General features: G+C 39.7%; 1 protein-coding gene across 35 annotated transcripts in view; it reads left to right on the top strand.

Annotated features, from left to right (window-relative positions):
- NFIB (nuclear factor I B) overlaps positions 1–17,447 on the top strand; it is a 483,250-nt gene that overhangs the window by 368,006 nt on the left and 97,797 nt on the right. For all 35 annotated transcript variants that reach the window (XM_051857951.2, XM_051857943.2, XM_051857921.2 and 32 more), the window contains one exon: positions 16,464–16,517. In XM_051857951.2, coding sequence (XP_051713911.1) covers positions 16,464–16,517 — 54 coding nt within the window. The remainder of the gene's footprint in view (positions 1–16,463; positions 16,518–17,447) is intronic.

The following is a 17,447-nucleotide window of genomic DNA, read 5'->3' as shown; positions in this document are numbered from 1 at the left end:
ATTGACAGGAAATAGAAGGACATGGGAATATAGTGTGATACTGCCATCTGAGAGTACACACCAGATACCACGTTGCCCCATTAAAGTTCTATCAGAAAAAAGTGGCAGTGAGGCCAGAGCTGTGGCACAGTAGGTTAATCCTCCACCTGTGGCACTGGCATCCCACATGGGCACCAGTTCTAGTCCTGGCTGCTCCTCTTCCAATCCAGCTCTCTGCTGTGGCCTGGGATAGCAGTAGAAGGTGGTCCAAGTCCTTGAGCCCCTGCATGCGCGTGAGAGACCAGGAAGAAGCTCCTGGCTCCTGGTTTCAGATCGGCGCAGCTCTGGCATTGCGGCCATTTGGGGAGTGAACCAATGGAAGGAAGACTTTTCTCTCTGTCTCTCCCTCTCACTGTCTGTAACTCTACCTTTTGAATAAATAAAATAAATCTTAAAAAAAAAAAAAGGTGGCACCACATGAATTGATGTGATTTCCATTATGTCACCTTCCTTTAGTGAGACTATTGCCTACCATAGTTACAAACATCAAGTATGTTGATATTGTGTGCATGGGTGATTGTAAAATATATGCATACATATACTTCTCTATGCATACAGATATAAATATTTTCACGTTACCTCCTATTTGTAGAGTATCCTAGCAAAGCAAAATAGATTATGCCATGCTGAGAAGAGAAATATCATTTTTCAAAATAAATTTATCTTTTAATTCCATTTTCTGCAAGCTTTCTTTTTCTTAAGATTATTTATTTGAAAGTCATAGTTACAGAGAGAGAGAAAGATCTTCCATCCACTGGTTCATTCCCCAAATGGCCACAACAGCCCGGATGGGGCCAGACCAAAGCCAGGGGGCTGGACCTTCATCCAGGTGTCCCTCATGGATTCAGGGGTCTAAGCCCTTGGGTCGTCTTCCACTGCTTTCCAAGGCATATTAGCAGGGAGCTGGATTGGAAGTGGAGCAGCTGGGATACAAACTGGTGCACATATGGGATGTTGTTGTTGCAAGCGGTGGCTTAACCTGCTATGCCACAATGCTGGCCCTGGAGAAAATAGTTTGGTCTATTATTTTTAAATTTTCTTATGTGAAAATGCAGGATGTCAAGTGAGGTATTATGAACTATTTCCTAGAGAAAACAGTGATATTGAAATTATGTCTCTTTTCAAATCTGTACTTGTTCTTACATTGATGTGTATCTGTGTATACTTATGATAGCCTTTTGATGATTTCTATATGACACTGTTAGCTATTCAGAAAATTGATTAGTATTTCATGTTTTTTGTTATGACACAAATGTTCTATAATAACAATAAAGTCATATTTGTAGAAAAATACATATAAAGGAGAAACTCAGATATATGTGGTTTATAAAAGTTGTATGAAGAGACCAACCAACTCTGAGATGATGAAAAGAAGAAATAGCAAATCTGGATGAATGGATACAGTGCCCAGAAGGCCTCTTGGAAGAGGCATATTCAGAACATAGCACTGAAAAATCTAAGTTTTTTGGGGCTGGCAGAGTGTCATAGAAGGTTAGGCCTCTGCCCACAGTGTCAACATCTCATATGTGCACAGGTTTGTGTCCCAGCTGTTCCACTTCCAATTTAGCTCCTTGCTAATATTCCTAGGAAAGCAGTGGAAGATGGCCCAACTATTTGAACCCCTGAACCCACGTGGGACACCTGAGTGAAGGTCCTGGCTCTGGCCATTTGAGGAGTGAACCAGCGGATGGAAGATATCTCTTTTGCTTTCTCTCTCTCTGTTTCTCTGCCCTTGGTTCTCCTTCTCTGCAACTCTGACTTTCAAATAAATAAATAAATATTTTTTTTAAAAAGTTAACAGGGGCTGGCACTCTGGCGTAGTAGGATAAAGCCTCCACCTGTGGTGCCAGCATCCCATTTGGGCACTGGTTCAAGTCCCTGCTATTCCACTTCTGATCCAGCTCTCTGCTATGGCCTGAGAAAGCAGTAGAAGATGGCCCAAGTGCATGGACCCCTGCACCTATGTGGGAGACTCAGAAGAAGCTCCTGGCTCCTGGCTTCAGATCAGCCCAACTCTGGCTGCTACAGCCATTTGGGGAGTGAACCAGCGGATGGAAGACCTATCTCTCTGTCTATAACTCTACCTCTCAAAATAAATTAAGATATTTTAAAAAAATTAACAAGCAATGAATTCCTTCCTTCCTTCCTTCCTTCCTTCCTTCCTTCCTTCCTTCCTTCCTTCCTTCCTTCCTTCCTTCCTTCCTTCCTTCCTTCCTTCCTTCCTACAGGCAGAGTGGACAGTGAGAGAGAGAGACAGAGAGAAAGGTCTTCCTTTGCCGTTGGTTCACCCTCCAATGGCCGCCGCTGGCGTGCTGCGGCTGGCGCATAGCGCTGATCCGATGGCAGGAGCCAGGTGCTTCTCCTGGTCTCCCATGTGGGTGCAGGGCCCAAGCACTTGGGCTATCCTCCACTGCCTACCCGGGCCACAGCAGAGAGCTGGCGTGGAAGAGGGGCAACCCGGACAGAATCGGCGCCCCGACCGGGACTAGAACCCGGTGTGCCGGCGCCACAAGGCGGAGGATTAGCCTAGTGAGCCATGGTGCCGGCCCAACAAGCAATGAATTTCAACAGAGGGTGACATGTTTTAAAAAACAAAAGAACAAGAAAATTAATTTTTAAAACCTGATTATGTTTTTGTATCACTATTAGACATTACCAAAAACTTTGGGATATAGGATTGCATTCTTAATGCTGAACAGTGGCGGTGTTTTCTTACCTTTTAAAAATGAGACTGATTACAAATATTTCAAATTTATTAATATTCTAAGTGGTGTTATTGTAACTTTATCTAATACTGTTGAACTCTATTACCTGCCACGTAATAGCAGCAAAACTCCACTGCTGCAAAAAGGGGTGGAGAGGTAAAGGGGAGGGTCCTTGAGTGCCTGGGGAAGTGAAGACCACGGAGGGAGGAGCCTGTCTTGGGAAGCTTGACTCACAAAAGTGGATCTAAAGGAGGGAATACATGCCTCCTTTTCTTTGCTCTGCCCACCCTCCCTCCAAATGTCCAGTTTCCCACCCTTGACTTCTGTTGGTTGGACCTTAGCCCAGCAGAGCTGGGAAGGACAGTTTACAGGAACAGAGTGAGGGATGTCTGCGGATGAGTTGCCACTACCTGGCAATTCTAATTTGGGGAATGAGGTGGAGGAATGGAATTTAGGTCAGATTCAAAGCCTTAATTTGGCGGGGCATTAAGTCTGCATGATATCATCCAAAGCCATATCACATGACTTTTTCTTGCTGGCATCAAGTTACTACATTTTTTTATCCTACATGAAAATTTAGTTTATGACTCTTCATCATAGCATTAGCGTTGGGTGCTTTTGAAAATTCTTCACGAATGATCTTGTTGGTTACTTCTCAAATCTTAACATGCTTCAAATGTCAAGAATAATTTGATCTTCTCTAATTAGAGTTAATCTTTAAAACCCAAACCAACAGGTGAAAGGCTCATATTGTTCCTATAGCAATTAACTTTGACAAAGAATTATGAATGATCTCTCTCTCCCCTTCTCGACCTTTTGGAGGTACCAGGAATGGACAAGAAAAATGTCAGCTGTCTTTGTAAGCAAATACTCTCTGCAGCTCGGAAATAATGGTGTGGTTTCTTGGTTCTTTTGTGACTTTGTTGGAGGTTGGATATACAGCTTAGTTGGTTTCTTGATTGGAAGGCAATGTCAGTTTTGAAATGGCAGCATAATAATCAATTTGGAAAATTGAACATTAGCCATATGTAATGTTACGTGCAGTGAAGATAATCTTTATGAGCATGGGAGATGAGTCTGTAGTAAAAAACTTGAAGTTGGTCTGTGTTAAAATCGTGTCACATCTGGAAGGCATTTGGCGTATAAGATTACATAGGTTTGATACCATTCAGGGTTAAGACATATGGATGGGACATTATGCAGAAACTTGTTTTTTTTTTATACTTTTTAGATTTAGCTTAGAGAATTTTTGAATCATAAGGAGTCAATTTGAATCTGTATTAAAGATAAAATGAGTAACATGACAAAACGGGAGGGATTTTGAGCACATGGAACACAGCTCGGCACCATTGTACTCTTGGTTCCCTTCTTTGAAATGGGTACAACAGTTAGACATGCCTCGCATAATTTTTGTTTTTCTCATTCCCCAAGGGACTGTGGTAATGAGTGGTGGATTCCATGGTGAGTTTCTGTCAAAGGCTCATTATGATTCATGGTTAGAATTACCTATATTTGAAGCCTTTTTCTTAAAACGATCATTTGAAAGAATGCTGTATCATGTAACAAATGAGTCCCCATGTTTCTGTCAGATTGTAAACTTTTCGAAGTTTCTTCAAACATATTAATTCATTTATTAGAAAAACACTGGCCATCTCTTAAGAAAAAAGGAAAGGAGATACTAGCTATTTTGTGTTTTGATTTTACCAATATAATTAAGTTCCTTTCCTCTCAAGCACAATTTTACTTTTTAAGAGGAAATTACTATCTTCTTGTTTGTTTTCTCATTGTAACCCTTCTCAAATATTTTAGCTCAATGATGTGTTATTCAAATAGTTTTATTCCTGGTAAATTAGCTTTTGCCATGAAAATATTGGGACAGAAGTTCTTTGAACCACTTATCAAGGAACTTCTAGGACATTTAATACCATTATCCACCATATCAGCAAGCTTCCCATTTCATCCAGCAACTTCTCGCGTTTTTTTCCTCCAATATTATGATAAATTTTTTTATATACTAAAGCAGTAATGAATGTCCATATACAAATCTACACTGGTAGGAAGTATGCTCTTCGTTGTCTTACTCTATTATTCAGTTATTTGTAATGCACCTTTGAATTAAATATGTACATTTATTTCTACATGAATATGTCATCAATGGCTTAAGAGCCATGGTTTGATTATAAAACAAGGACTGGTTATTAATCACATACAACTATTTTAGGATGTAAAAAATCCATCCAGTTTCTTTTCTTTAAACTCATATAATGAGTTTTAATGGTTTGGCAAAGTGTCTCCTTAGCTAATGGAAAGACTTGTGTTCAAGTAAAAACTTTCTTGTTGGGAACACATGCCTTAAATGAACATTGAGTAAATAAGAACATAATTTTTTAGGCATTGACTCAGTTGCCAAATTTTATGTGTGAAGAGATTGTAGATACTTAAAAACTAGAATATGTATAGAATACCAATCTATGATTGGTATTACTTGCAATCTATTTTTAATTTGAGGAAGGTGAGAAATGTTTTAAGTGTTACCAGCCATCATTGTAAAATAGTTATTATTCATTAAATGTTGACTGAATACTCTGTGCCAAGAGTTATGCAGGCGATGAATAAGACTAATAAGTATCTTGACCTCATGGATTATAAAATCTAGCAGGAGAGCTGACACTAACGCAATCATTTGATTACTTGTGTTTTCAAAATACAGTGCAGAGTGGAAAGAAGGGAGAATTTACTAAGTGGGGAACTTTGGAGGAGTTGGGGGAGGAAGTAGCAATTAAAACTTATAGTAGCAGCTGGTGCTGTTACGTAGCAGGTTAAACTGCTATCTGCCATGCCAGCATCCTTTGTGGGCTGGGTTTGAGTCCTGGATGCTCCACTTCCAATCTGGCTTCCTGCTAATGTGCCTGGAAAAGCAGCAGAGGAAGGTCCAAGTCCTTGGGCCCCTGTGCCCACATGGGAGACCTGGAAGAAATTCCTGGCTCCTGGCTTTGGTCTGGCCTAGCCCATGCAGTTGTGGCCGTTTGGGGAGTGAAACAGTGGATGGAAGATCACTCTCTCTCTTTCTCTCCTTTGTCTCTTTCTGTAACTCTGTCTTTTGAATAAATAAATGAAATCTCTTTAAAAACAAACAAACAAAAAACCCTGGCTGGCGCAGTGGCTCAATAGGCTAATCCACTGCCTGCAGCGCCGGCACCCGGGGTTCTAGTCCCAGTCGGGTGCCAGTTCTGTCCCGGTTGCTCCTCTTCCTGTCCAGCTCTCTGCTACGATCTGGGAGTGCAGTGGAGGATGGCTCAACTGCTTGGGTCCTGCACCCTCATGGAAGACCAGGAGGAAGCACCTGGCTCCTGGCTTCGGATCAGTGCAGTGTGCCAGCCGCGGCGGCCATTGGGGGGTAAACCAACTGAAAAAGGAAGACCTTTCTCTCTGTCTCTCCCTCACTGTCCACTCTGCCTGTTTAAAAAAAAAAAAAAAACTCTTACAATACATTTTAAGAAATATTATAGTGGCCGGCGCCGCAGCTTACTAGGCTAATCCTCCGCCTTGTGGTGCTGGCACACCGGGTTCTAGTTTTGGTCGGGGCACCGGATTCTGTCCCGGTTGCCCCTCTTCCAGTCCAGCTCTCTGCTGTGGCCTGGGTAGGCAGTGGAGGATGGCCCAAGTGCTTGGGCCCTGCACCCCATGGGAGACCAGGAGAAGCACCTGGCTCCTGGCTTCGGATCAGCGTGATGTGCCGGCTGCAGCACACTGGCCGCGGCGGCCATTGGAGGGTGAACCAACGGCAAAGGAAGACCTTTCTCCCTGTCTCTCTCTCTCTCATTGTCCACTCTGCCTGTCAAAAAAGAAAAAAAAAAAAGAAATATTATAGCCTTTCTCCACAAATACTTATATCCTCACTGTTGGAAGAGGTTACCTTTTCTCTTTTATTTCTAATCCCTTTGGAAAGCACTTAATGGACAAGATGAGAACTGATTCCGTCTGGTTTACCTGGGGTCAGGGTACAAGAGAAGGGCAGTTGCAGAAGGGAACCCAGGAGACATGATTTTGCAGACACTTTGGAGAGATCATGTCCTTTTCTCCGAGGAGAAAGATTGCCAGACAAATATTAAAGTCTTATGTCCAGGTTTAACTCATAGATATTATCATGTTGAGTTTGAGGAAAATATACGGAACTCTATAGCACAGAAGGGCAGCACATGGACAAGAGTGTGCAATGTATAGGATTTAGAGCAATGCATGAAGACCCTAGACAAAAACGAAGCAGGTGGGCAAGTCATTGTGCTGGGTAGTGTAACAAATACTGTTCAGGCCTTTGGGGGTAAAACAACTTTTATTTCTCCATGCTTTCTTTTTAAGAGAAAATTTAAGACTAATAGGATCATAAACATGCATTTGGTTTACACTGAAATTCGGCATTGATTTTTCAATTTGCCTGCATGAGTGTGTTCTTTACTCTGATGACATTCTGTTTTTCATTTCCAGTTTCATATTTCACCAGCGTTCTCCTTGCACTACATACCTTGCTATAAAATGCAGGTTTCTTGATTTCCAACGGGAAAAAAAGAAAGCATTATTACATAGTGTAACTGAAATCCCAAATGTCTCCCAGGTGGAAAAGACAGAACATTCATTTCATCTTTCCCTACTGGATCTGGCTGGGTTTTGGGGAGGACTTCATTATTTTCACGTGGCAAACTGCACTGGCAAATTGTTCCTTAAAGGATGCAGTGGCGTGTTCATCTAATATTATGTGAAATGGGCAGCATTTGTGAAAGATGATAAATCCTACAACTCTCTTCAGAAACTTCAACAATAAATCCTACAACTGTCTTCAGAAAATACAGCTGGAAATGTTTTGCTTCCAACAAACATGCAATCTTCATAAAATTGGAAAAGAAATATTTTGAATAAATAATGTTTTAGTTTATTTCTCTCTTGTGCAAGAACAGTTTTTTTAGTCAAAATCATGCCATGAAACTCCTCCCTCCTCTACATTAACACCCTTGCCTCTGTATTTATATTATGCTAGTGCATTTAGTGTTTAATTTTTTTTAAAGTATGCCAGATTGCTTTGCCTTGTTTTTAAAGATAGAAAACTGGATTTGCTCCCAGGGACTCTTTCCCTAACTAGACCAGTTTAAAAACTAAACAAGAATTGAGTCAGTTAATTAATTTAAATGAGATTACAAATCAAAAACATATTATGCAATCTTGATTTAATTACTACATTTTATTTACTTAATTGGAAACATACTATAGAAAGTTAGCAATCTTGACAATGACCAGTACGGTGTCTTTGCATTCTACAGGTTAAAGGCTTTGAAAAGAAGTTGAGGTGATCCTGCTTCTGACCTTTAGTTCACTGAATCCCTGGATCAGTAGAGAGTCATTGAACTTAATCTTGGGGCAGAAAGGTCAGATACGATTATCCCAGCTTTCATTGGTGGGCGGCTTGGGTGCTAGTTAATGAGGTTCTGCGGCTCTCTGCTTGGAGACGCTGGTAGGGTTAGCACTTTTTGTGCGTGGGTCTTTGTACTGGGCGGTAGTGGTCCCCGTTGTGGACAGGTTTGATTTGCTCTCACATGTGTTCTGTGATCTTTCTCCCCTTAAATTTCACTTGTCCGCTTTTCAGGTAATTCCCTGTGGACAAATTTCAGTGTTTGAGTCCAAACAAATCCTTATTTTAATCCATGGGATGTTATGCTTTGAACCTAATCTAATCTCCCTGTTCTGCAGAAAAGTGACTTTTTAAAAGAAAATTTAATAATAGAACAAGTGGAATGTGCAGGGCTAAGAAATAGACTCCATTACATATCTGCTGTCTTAATTCTATATTTTTCTTTGGTTAATTAGATTATTTTACTCTCAACATAGCAACGTTTTTTAAGACCATGAGTTTTGCTTATTCAAACATACATTAGCAATAGAAAGGAGGTACTAAAGAGGGGAAATAGTCTAGATTAAAAGGCATGATTGAAAATTTGCAGAATGCCATGCTTTCAAATATTATTTTGGTTCTGCTGAAAATACTCAAGTTTGGTTTCTCTTCTTGCTTAGAACTGGGTTTAAGGGAATGGGTACATATTCAGCACAAATAGGTCAAGGACACCATTAACAAAGTGATAAAGAAGATTTTCCATATCAAGCTTGTTAACCATGTTTTGCAATGAAGTGAACTCCAAGTAATATAATGTCCTGTTGAGAAGAGACAGAGACAAAAATGGAGAGATGGAAGCAGAGAGGGAGACAGGAAGATAGGAGAGTAGACCCACAGGACCTCTCTCTTCTTCTCCCCTCCAGGCATATTTTCCCATAGATTTACAGGCTTATAAGAGACAAGCAAAGGACTTAGTGTTCCCATGTTCTTTCTTTGTGTTATTTTAATAAATATTTAATAGAGGGAAAAAAGAATATTGTAAATTATCGTTTTGTGTCCCCCCAATTGAAAAAAGTAGTCCTGCATTAGAATCAGAGTTGTGCACCATCTTAAGTGCGATTGAAAAAAGAAATGGGGAGCCGGCGCCGTGGCTCAATAGGCTAATCCTCTACCTTGCGGCGCTGGCACACCGGGTTCTAGTCCTGGTTGGGGCGCTGGATTCTGTCCCGGTTGCCCCTCTCCCAGGCCAGCTCTCTGCTATGGCCAGGGAGTGCAGTGGAGGATGGCCCAGGTGCTTGGGCCCTGCACCCCATGGGAGACCAGGAAAAAGCACCTGGCTCCTGGCTCCTGCCATCGGATCAGCGCGCTGCGCCGGCTGCAGCGGCGGCCATTGGAGGGTGAACCAACGGCAAGGGAAGACCTGTCTCTCTCTCTCACTGTCCACTCTGCCTATCAAAAAATAAAAAAAAAAAAAAAAAAAAAGAAAAAAAAAAGAAAAAAGAAATGGCAAATTATGTAATAGGAATTGTGATTATGTAAAGCCAACTCACTCTAAGCCCCAGGGAGATCAGTCACGGCAGACAGTAAACTGCCAGCACTTTGAGCAGAGGGAGGGGAAGAGAGGGAGGCTTTATTCCAGGACAGCAGTTAGTTTTCTCCTTTAAAAATATAGACATTTTTTTCTTAGCTTTTTGTTTTCCTAGTATAAAATGTGTGCATTTGTATACCTTTCCTCCAGGCTTTGTGTCTTACATCTTGACGTTCTCTTTCTTAAGTGATTCTAGCATGCTATATATTTAATTTGTAAAAACAAATGATTTTAGTACGTTTAATTAGTAATGTTTTAGAGAGAAAATAGGAGTCTGTTCTAAGTCTTTAACAAAATAATCTCGTGGTATTCTTTCATTGACAATGGGCTGTTTCTTCACCTGCTTAAGGCAAAGGAATATGACAAAGGGACCTTTTATCACATGATGACTAATTTTAGTTCTAGCAAGAGGCTATCTGTAGGTTAACAGGTTACAGTGCGGGTTTCATTTACTCTTCTGATATCCCTTGATATAAAAGCTATATTGTTGTAGAATCATAGACTTTTAGAGCCAGCAGGGGCCTGATAGTTTACCTCTTTCAGTTCTTGTTTGTACCAAAATGACCAGAAATTAAAATTAGGCTTCTCAAATTTGATTTTTCTATGGATACTCAAGCCAGGGTGACAGAGAATAAAATGAGTTCCTGGAATAAGTTTCAATTAGGAGTAGAAAGAAAGATCACTAACCTAGAAGAGAAAGAAAGATCATTGTAAGTTGTTTGGCCCGCTTCTTGCAAACTAGGAACCTGCTTCCTGGGCTCCCACCAAGCAACTGTTGTACATGTTGTCTACCATGCTCCCATTACCAGATATTCCTTCAGGAAATAGGGAGGCAGGAGGGAGTCCTACATTAGATTGGAGACTCAGTCCTGGGGATTGTATATCTGTCCCCTTTCTTGACCACAAAAGGTTATCTGCCTTCTAATGTATGTTTTCACATAAGAGTAGCATGCTTAGCCTTCCTTCTTTGTAAATTTCACATAAATTTTTATTTCTGTTCATTTGTCTTAACCAAATGAGGGCCATAAGGCTAAAATAGGGCAACTTCTCTCCTATCGTAGTGGTCAGAGTCTAAAAGGGACAGCCTGAGCCTGGAGGGCTGCAAGGAAAAGAGGGGTGGACTGTTCTGTACAAAGACGTTGAGGCATCAAATGTGGGTGACATACGGGATCCAGAGTTCTAAAGTGTGGCCTAGGTGTTTGTAGAGGCCAGAATGCAGTGCCTTGAAAGGCATAGTAAATTTTTTGGCTTTATTTTTTTTCCCTGCCTGTATTTGTACATGTAAGCGTTTTGGGTTTTGCCTCAGTTTTGAATTTCATAATGAAATATGTACTAGAAAGCTGGGAGGTCAGGTTATTTTTTAAGACCCTGTCCCTAGGTTCTTCTCCATCTGCTGTCTTTTATGACATGCCCATGCCTCCCCTTCCTAAGAAGAATCAGTTGTTCTTTCTTGATGTAGAATCATTTATAGTGACTATCACAGTTGTATTATTTGTCTGTTTGTACACTTCTGACTGTTTAGGACATCCTCTGAACTTCTAGAAGGCAGAAGGCACAGAATATAAAATATTTTTTAAAAAGCTATTTTAAAGAAAGATTGATTTATGTGTTTGAAAGGCAAAATGAGAGAGAGAGAGAAAGAGAGAGAGAAATATCAATCTTCCATCAGCTGGTTCACTCCCCAAATGGCCGCAGTGTCCAGGGCTGGGCCAGTAGCATAGGCAGGAGCCAGGAGCTTCTTCCAGATCTCCCACAGTGGGTGCAGGGACCCAAGCACTTGGGCCATCCTCTGCTGCCTTTACCAGGCCATTAACAGGGAGCTTGATCAGAAGTGGAGCAGCCAGGACTTGAAATGGCATCCATATGGAATACTGGCACCACAGACTATGTCTTTACCAACTATGCACAGTACTGGACCCCCAAAAAACTATTTTAAACATCATTAATATAAACTATACATCAATTATAAATTAAAAAGAAATTTAGTTTGCATTATGGGGTACCTACGTGTTTCACACATCACAAAGCATTTGGAATATAGAAGATGCTTCATAAACCTTGTTGATTTGCAGTTAATTGGCACTTACATAAATGACCTTCAAACAAACTTTCACAATTGTGATGATCTACTCACCTCTGAGAGTTGCCGTTTATCACTCCAGAAAGTTAGTACTCAGAAACAAATATTTAACTGGCGATTATTTATTTATTATAATATATTTTGAGCAAGCATTTTCTTGGACTTCCACCCAGTTATCCATAAAACATTGAAATTCCTTTTATTTAGCAGAGAGACTCTAAATGAAATTTGACTTAGAATTAGTCTCTCTTTAATGTACCCATTTGTGTATAGGATTTAATGGCAATAATACTTTTTTCTTGCTTAGAATAAGTTTTAAAAAAGGTTTCTAAAATTCTGAAAAATACTTTGAAAGCACTGGTAAATGATGGGAAGGAGGAGGGAAGTTAGAGGAAGGCAAAGTTCCCAGAAGCATTTATCTACTGAAAGATCATTTGGCTTTCCATGATCTTAGCATTGCATCATATACCTGAGAAGTAGTGTGTCCAAACAGGTGACCTGTATGGAGAACAAAGTTTTAATACTTGCCATGATACTTTGGATGCACCATTTAGATCACTTAAGTATCAGGATATTTCATAAAATGGAGTCACTTGAGAAGCTTGGGCATTCCATTAGTAAGGTTTAGATACTAGAAGAGCCATAAGATTGACTGCTTTTTTAAAAGGAATGAAGAAAAAGGATTGAAGAGAAGTTGGCATGGTTCATGCAGGGATGAGAGAGGTTCTTATTTCAGGAGAATCTATTCTGGGGAAAAATGAACTGATTGAGTTAAAAGTAGTAATTTAGAAATGGCTTTTTAATTATTTTCCTTCCTAGAAGAATCAGTATATGAATGTATTTCAGAGAGTTCAGGTGAAATGTTATCAAAAGATAAATTTGGGTGTAAAAATTTTGAAATTTGTGCATGATTTTTTTAATATGCATTTCCCATGAAGACCTGTTGGATGCATGGACTTCAAAAATGTTTGCACAAAGATAAATTTAGCTGTTAACTCTGTTCTCCACAGACTTGTTGAAGTACCCTTGTATATTTAATTCATACTTTTAATAACTGAAGTTTGGGGAATAGGAGATTTTCTTTAGCATGCAGTCTAAAATCTCTTTCCATGCACCAGTATCTCCAGTCAGTTCAGAAGGAGAAAAGCACAGAAATATAGGCAATACTGATTGAGATTAAAGAAGCAAATATGAAGAGTAGAGGCAGTAGGGAGTACTGGTTTTGGTCTGCCACCTTCAAGATCATTCACCTCTCTTTTTCTCCACCACTTCAGAATCTCTCCAGACCTAGTGTGCTCGGCATCTCACAACCACTATTATTAGCTTTCTCGCTAGAGGCTTTGGTCTCCTAGAATGTAGTTTTCCTCTACTGCCTTCTAAGCGTGGCCAGCTCCTGAGAGCCTTGAAGCAGCTATGCTTTCCTCCCAAAAGTATTTACTTAGGAATTCTCAGGTGGGCACACAGCAGTCCCCCAGTTCAATAGATCTACCACAGACAGTTTTAGATATTTGCACTGGGATGGACAGAATTCATCATGTCCCTTTTCTCTCTTTTTGAGTGTTAGTCCATTAAAAATGCTAATCATTTTTGGATGTGGGTCTATGCTTAGTATCATTGATAGTGTAGGGTTTGTCTGACCCAGTGCTTTCAGACTTCATATAGTATAATCTGTGCAGTGATTCTATGAAGTAGATAGGACTATTGCAGTTTTCAAGAACAAGACACTGTGGCTGTTAAGAATTAAGTAACTTTGCAGGAGATGTCGCCACTAGTGAGGGAGAGCCAGGATTCACTGTAACATATTAAATACATACACTGGGTAGGGAGAGGCAACTGTGGAACACAGTGATGGAAGTGGTTCAATAAAACTTTTGAGTATAGAGTAATTTGACCTAGGTGGTGAATTGGAAGGGTTTAGATGTGGTCTGAATAATTCCTTCTCTGAAGTCAACCACAATAACAGTTCATTTTTGGTTTCTCTGCCAATTGCAACTCCCTGGTTACTTCCTTTTCCAGCAGTTGGAATTAAGTGACCGATATAAGGTGACATAGGAGTTAAGAGTAGATTATAGTGTTAGGATTTACAGCCTGCAAAGTAAATGTTCTGTTGCTTGCCTGCAGAAGAGTTTTGGGGAGGCAGTATATACTATTTTCATGAAGGGGCACAGGCTTTGGGGTGTGTAAGCTTGTCACTGGGTGCCAGTAAACACCAGATCATTTTAGAAAGTGGAATTGTTACAGAAAAGCAAATGTGTGACTCAAATTTAGGGTCCCTTCAACTTTCCCTGAAATGCTTGTGGGTTTTTTTGTTTTGTTTTATAAGTATATTGTTTCAGTTGAAGTTATTGTTGGAAGTGGGAAAAGAGTGTAATTTACAGTAGAAGAAATAGGGTTTCTGCAGTAAGATGCTGGAACAGGGGATGCCATTGCTCTAGCTGAAGACTTTTTAAGGAATAAGAGAGGCTTTCATTACTCTTTTGGACCCAAGTTTAGGAACAGATAATGGGAAAGAGTATCATGGTGCTGTTTTGAAGGTAATATCACTAAATATGCCAACACTTATGCAGAGAGTCTACAACTCCTGAAATGAAGTTTCTCCTGCAACTTGTCTCCAGTTGAGAGCATTAGGTAGCCTCACATTGTGTCATCATGAAGGTGGCATTCACTACCTTGGAGAATACATGTCAAAACCTTCATAAATGTAAGGTAGCTTTAAAGGGAAAAATAAACAGTAGGGATGGTATGGTTAGTGGGTGTGTGAGGCATAAGTAGAACCTCTCATCATGACAGAATCTCTTAAGAAATTAAATTGGAATGCGGTATTAACTGTGAGAAACATTTGTCAGAGAGCTCCAAGCAGAAATAGCTAAGGCTTGTAGCAAAATAATACAATTTATTATTTTTGTGTCATATTCTGGCCTTGAGAGTAGCCAGTGTTGTATCATTTCTTATAGGAATGTAGAAGGGGAACATACATCCTTTGAGGCACTAAGTCTTGCCTTGATTTCAGAAAAAGTAATAGAAGAGTTCATGAGAGCTGAGAGAATACCCAGCTCTCAGCTCTCATTGACTTGCAGGGGACTCAAGGCAGAATCCAGACTGCAAGGGTAGATTTCCAGTTTACTTTCATTTTGGAAAGCCAGGAAGAAGTTGGAGGATATATGGAAAGCATTAAACTTCTTTAAGATTTCATGAAATCTGTTCTAGAACAAAAAGAAAAAGGCACAAGAGTGGGGTGGCAATGGTAAAATTCTAATCTCAATGTTAAATCTAAGCTAGCAGGCATGAGGCAAAGGGCAGAAATAAATAACCAAGTTATATGCAGGAAGAAACTAACAGGATGTTCTTGCATTTAATGGTAGAAGCAGCAATTGCAGTATGTTAATCACTTACCTGGAAGAACAGAATAAACCTGATGAGAAAGCCAGCATATAATTTTTATGCATTACCAAGACTCAGTCCTTTGCTTGGCTTTAGTGTCATGGTCAGGTTCTGAGCAATCCGTGGCAGTCCATGACAGAGTGTCATCTGTGCTCCACCTATCAAATTTTATTGAAAGTCACTCTCAAGTCCAAAATTGCCTTCTCTAACAAGAGAGGAAGTCTGTTGAATCTGAGCCATCCGTTCGTCTGGCATTTACTGCATGCCTAGTGCATTCGCAGCCACGAATGGCATACTGAGGAAGACACAAAAGAAGTGTGTCTCTCTGCCTCCGCGTAGGAGCTTGCAATTTAGTTGGGGAGACAAAATTTAAATGCTAAAACCAATAAAAGAAGATGACAAAGCAATGTACAAGAAAATGTGTAATAATATGGGGCAAATGACAGATACACGCAGAGGGGACATGGGGGAGTGAGCAAAATACAACAGTGTCGGCTTTGTCAGGAGAGGCATGTTGGCTAACAGTTGTGCTCATGTATCTTCCACATTTGTTTCTGTAGCATCAATGAGGAATAATGTGGCATAGGAAATTCATGTATACTATATTCTTTTCTTGCTCCTTATCTGAAGAGTCTATCCATCTATCACAGATGAAAATTAAATTGATCCAACAATTTGCTCTCCACAAAGCCATGTTGGTTTCTACCTTGTAATTTATGCCTTTTCTTGGTGCCTGCAAATCGATTGCTATTATGGGATGTAGTCAAATCTGGGCCAGGATCCAGGAGGTTGGGGATTATTGGAGTGGGGATGTGTACATGCATGTGAAATCCTGGAATAGTGGGCTTTCTTTCCTGTGTATTTTACTCATTGAATAAAAAACTATTTTTGGGTTTTTAAAAGCTTGTTTAATTACACTCGGATTGCGTTTTTGAAGGGAATGTATCTGCATTATTTCATACTACTTCTGATAGGCCTTGATATTTGCCTAACCTTCCCACCATCTTTACTGGATTTGTAGCCAGATCTTTTGCTTCAGAAATGTCTTGCTTTTAGCTCAAAATGTGATAGAGCAATACTTGTTTTTTTTTTTTCTTCTGACATAGAAATGTTATAGACATCCATCTAGTTTGATGAATAAAATATTGCGATTGAAAGGCTTGGGAAGTATACTTTATTGAAACACTCAACTTCACTGTTGTATCTTAAACATTTTTAAAGTCCTTCTGAGGATTGTGAAATTGTTTCAACCAAATTAAAAAGAAAACATTTTCTGTGATTTCTTTACAGATTCTGGACAATCAGGAAGTCCAAGCCACAATGATCCTGCCAAGAATCCTCCAGGTAAATATGTGTTCCAGGACGTTTGCAATCTGACATTGTTGGAGAACAAAGGCTCCACTGTATAGATAAACGCCCCATAACTGGTCAGCTGCCTATTTTGTTCTGGCAGGCAGGTATGATTGGGACAAGATGTGATTGTGTTTAGGCCCTTTGCAGTGGCAAATACTTCTATATTGGCGTCATCAGTATTTACCTATTCATCAATGTTTTAATTTTTGTTGCTGTTTCTTTAAAAATTAACGTACATATTTTATATGTGTATCTTTTAGGTGCCGTAGGTCATTACTGTTTGAAACGCCAAAAATACCTTTTGATCTTTTCTGTTAAGCTTCGAAGAAAAAGTAAAAATTTCCATACTCTTATTATAGTTTATCAACGTTCATTACTTTAAAAGTGGGGTGGCTGTTGGTTATGTTTTCCCTGAAGGATTTTTGCAAGAGTTTTTATTCCATAAGGTTTTTATTGGATCTCCAGAATCAGGAAATAATGAAAATTGCACTTTTTCTTTAGTATAAGGTATGCCAAATGCTCTCTTTATTTTCAGAAGTTGTTCCAGATCTGAAAATGGGCTTTAATAACTTGGCTGTCTTGATAGTATTGTTGCTCCAAAATCTGAACATACAGCATTTTGTTTTTGATTTAGGAGCAGTGTTTTGTTCTCATGAGAAAATAATATAAAACTAGTACAAGGAAGAATTTCTAGTTTTTAGTTATTACAAGAATTTTAATTATAACTGTGACTTTGGTGAAAGAATACTCTAAGAATAAACTGACAAAAGCAAAGCACACACATAAAAAAGCCCCAAAACAGTCACACATGTGCTACACTACCCCAAATAATCTCATCTGCTTTTCCATTGCAAATAAAACAAAAAAGCCCATAAAAAGTAACACATAAAAATTTTCTTACATGGACTCAGTTTTAGTCCT

This window comes from Oryctolagus cuniculus, chromosome 1 (assembly GCF_964237555.1).
Source record: "Oryctolagus cuniculus chromosome 1, mOryCun1.1, whole genome shotgun sequence".
Lineage (NCBI taxonomy): Eukaryota > Metazoa > Chordata > Mammalia > Lagomorpha > Leporidae > Oryctolagus > Oryctolagus cuniculus.
This window is presented reverse-complemented; position numbering and strand designations above follow the sequence as displayed.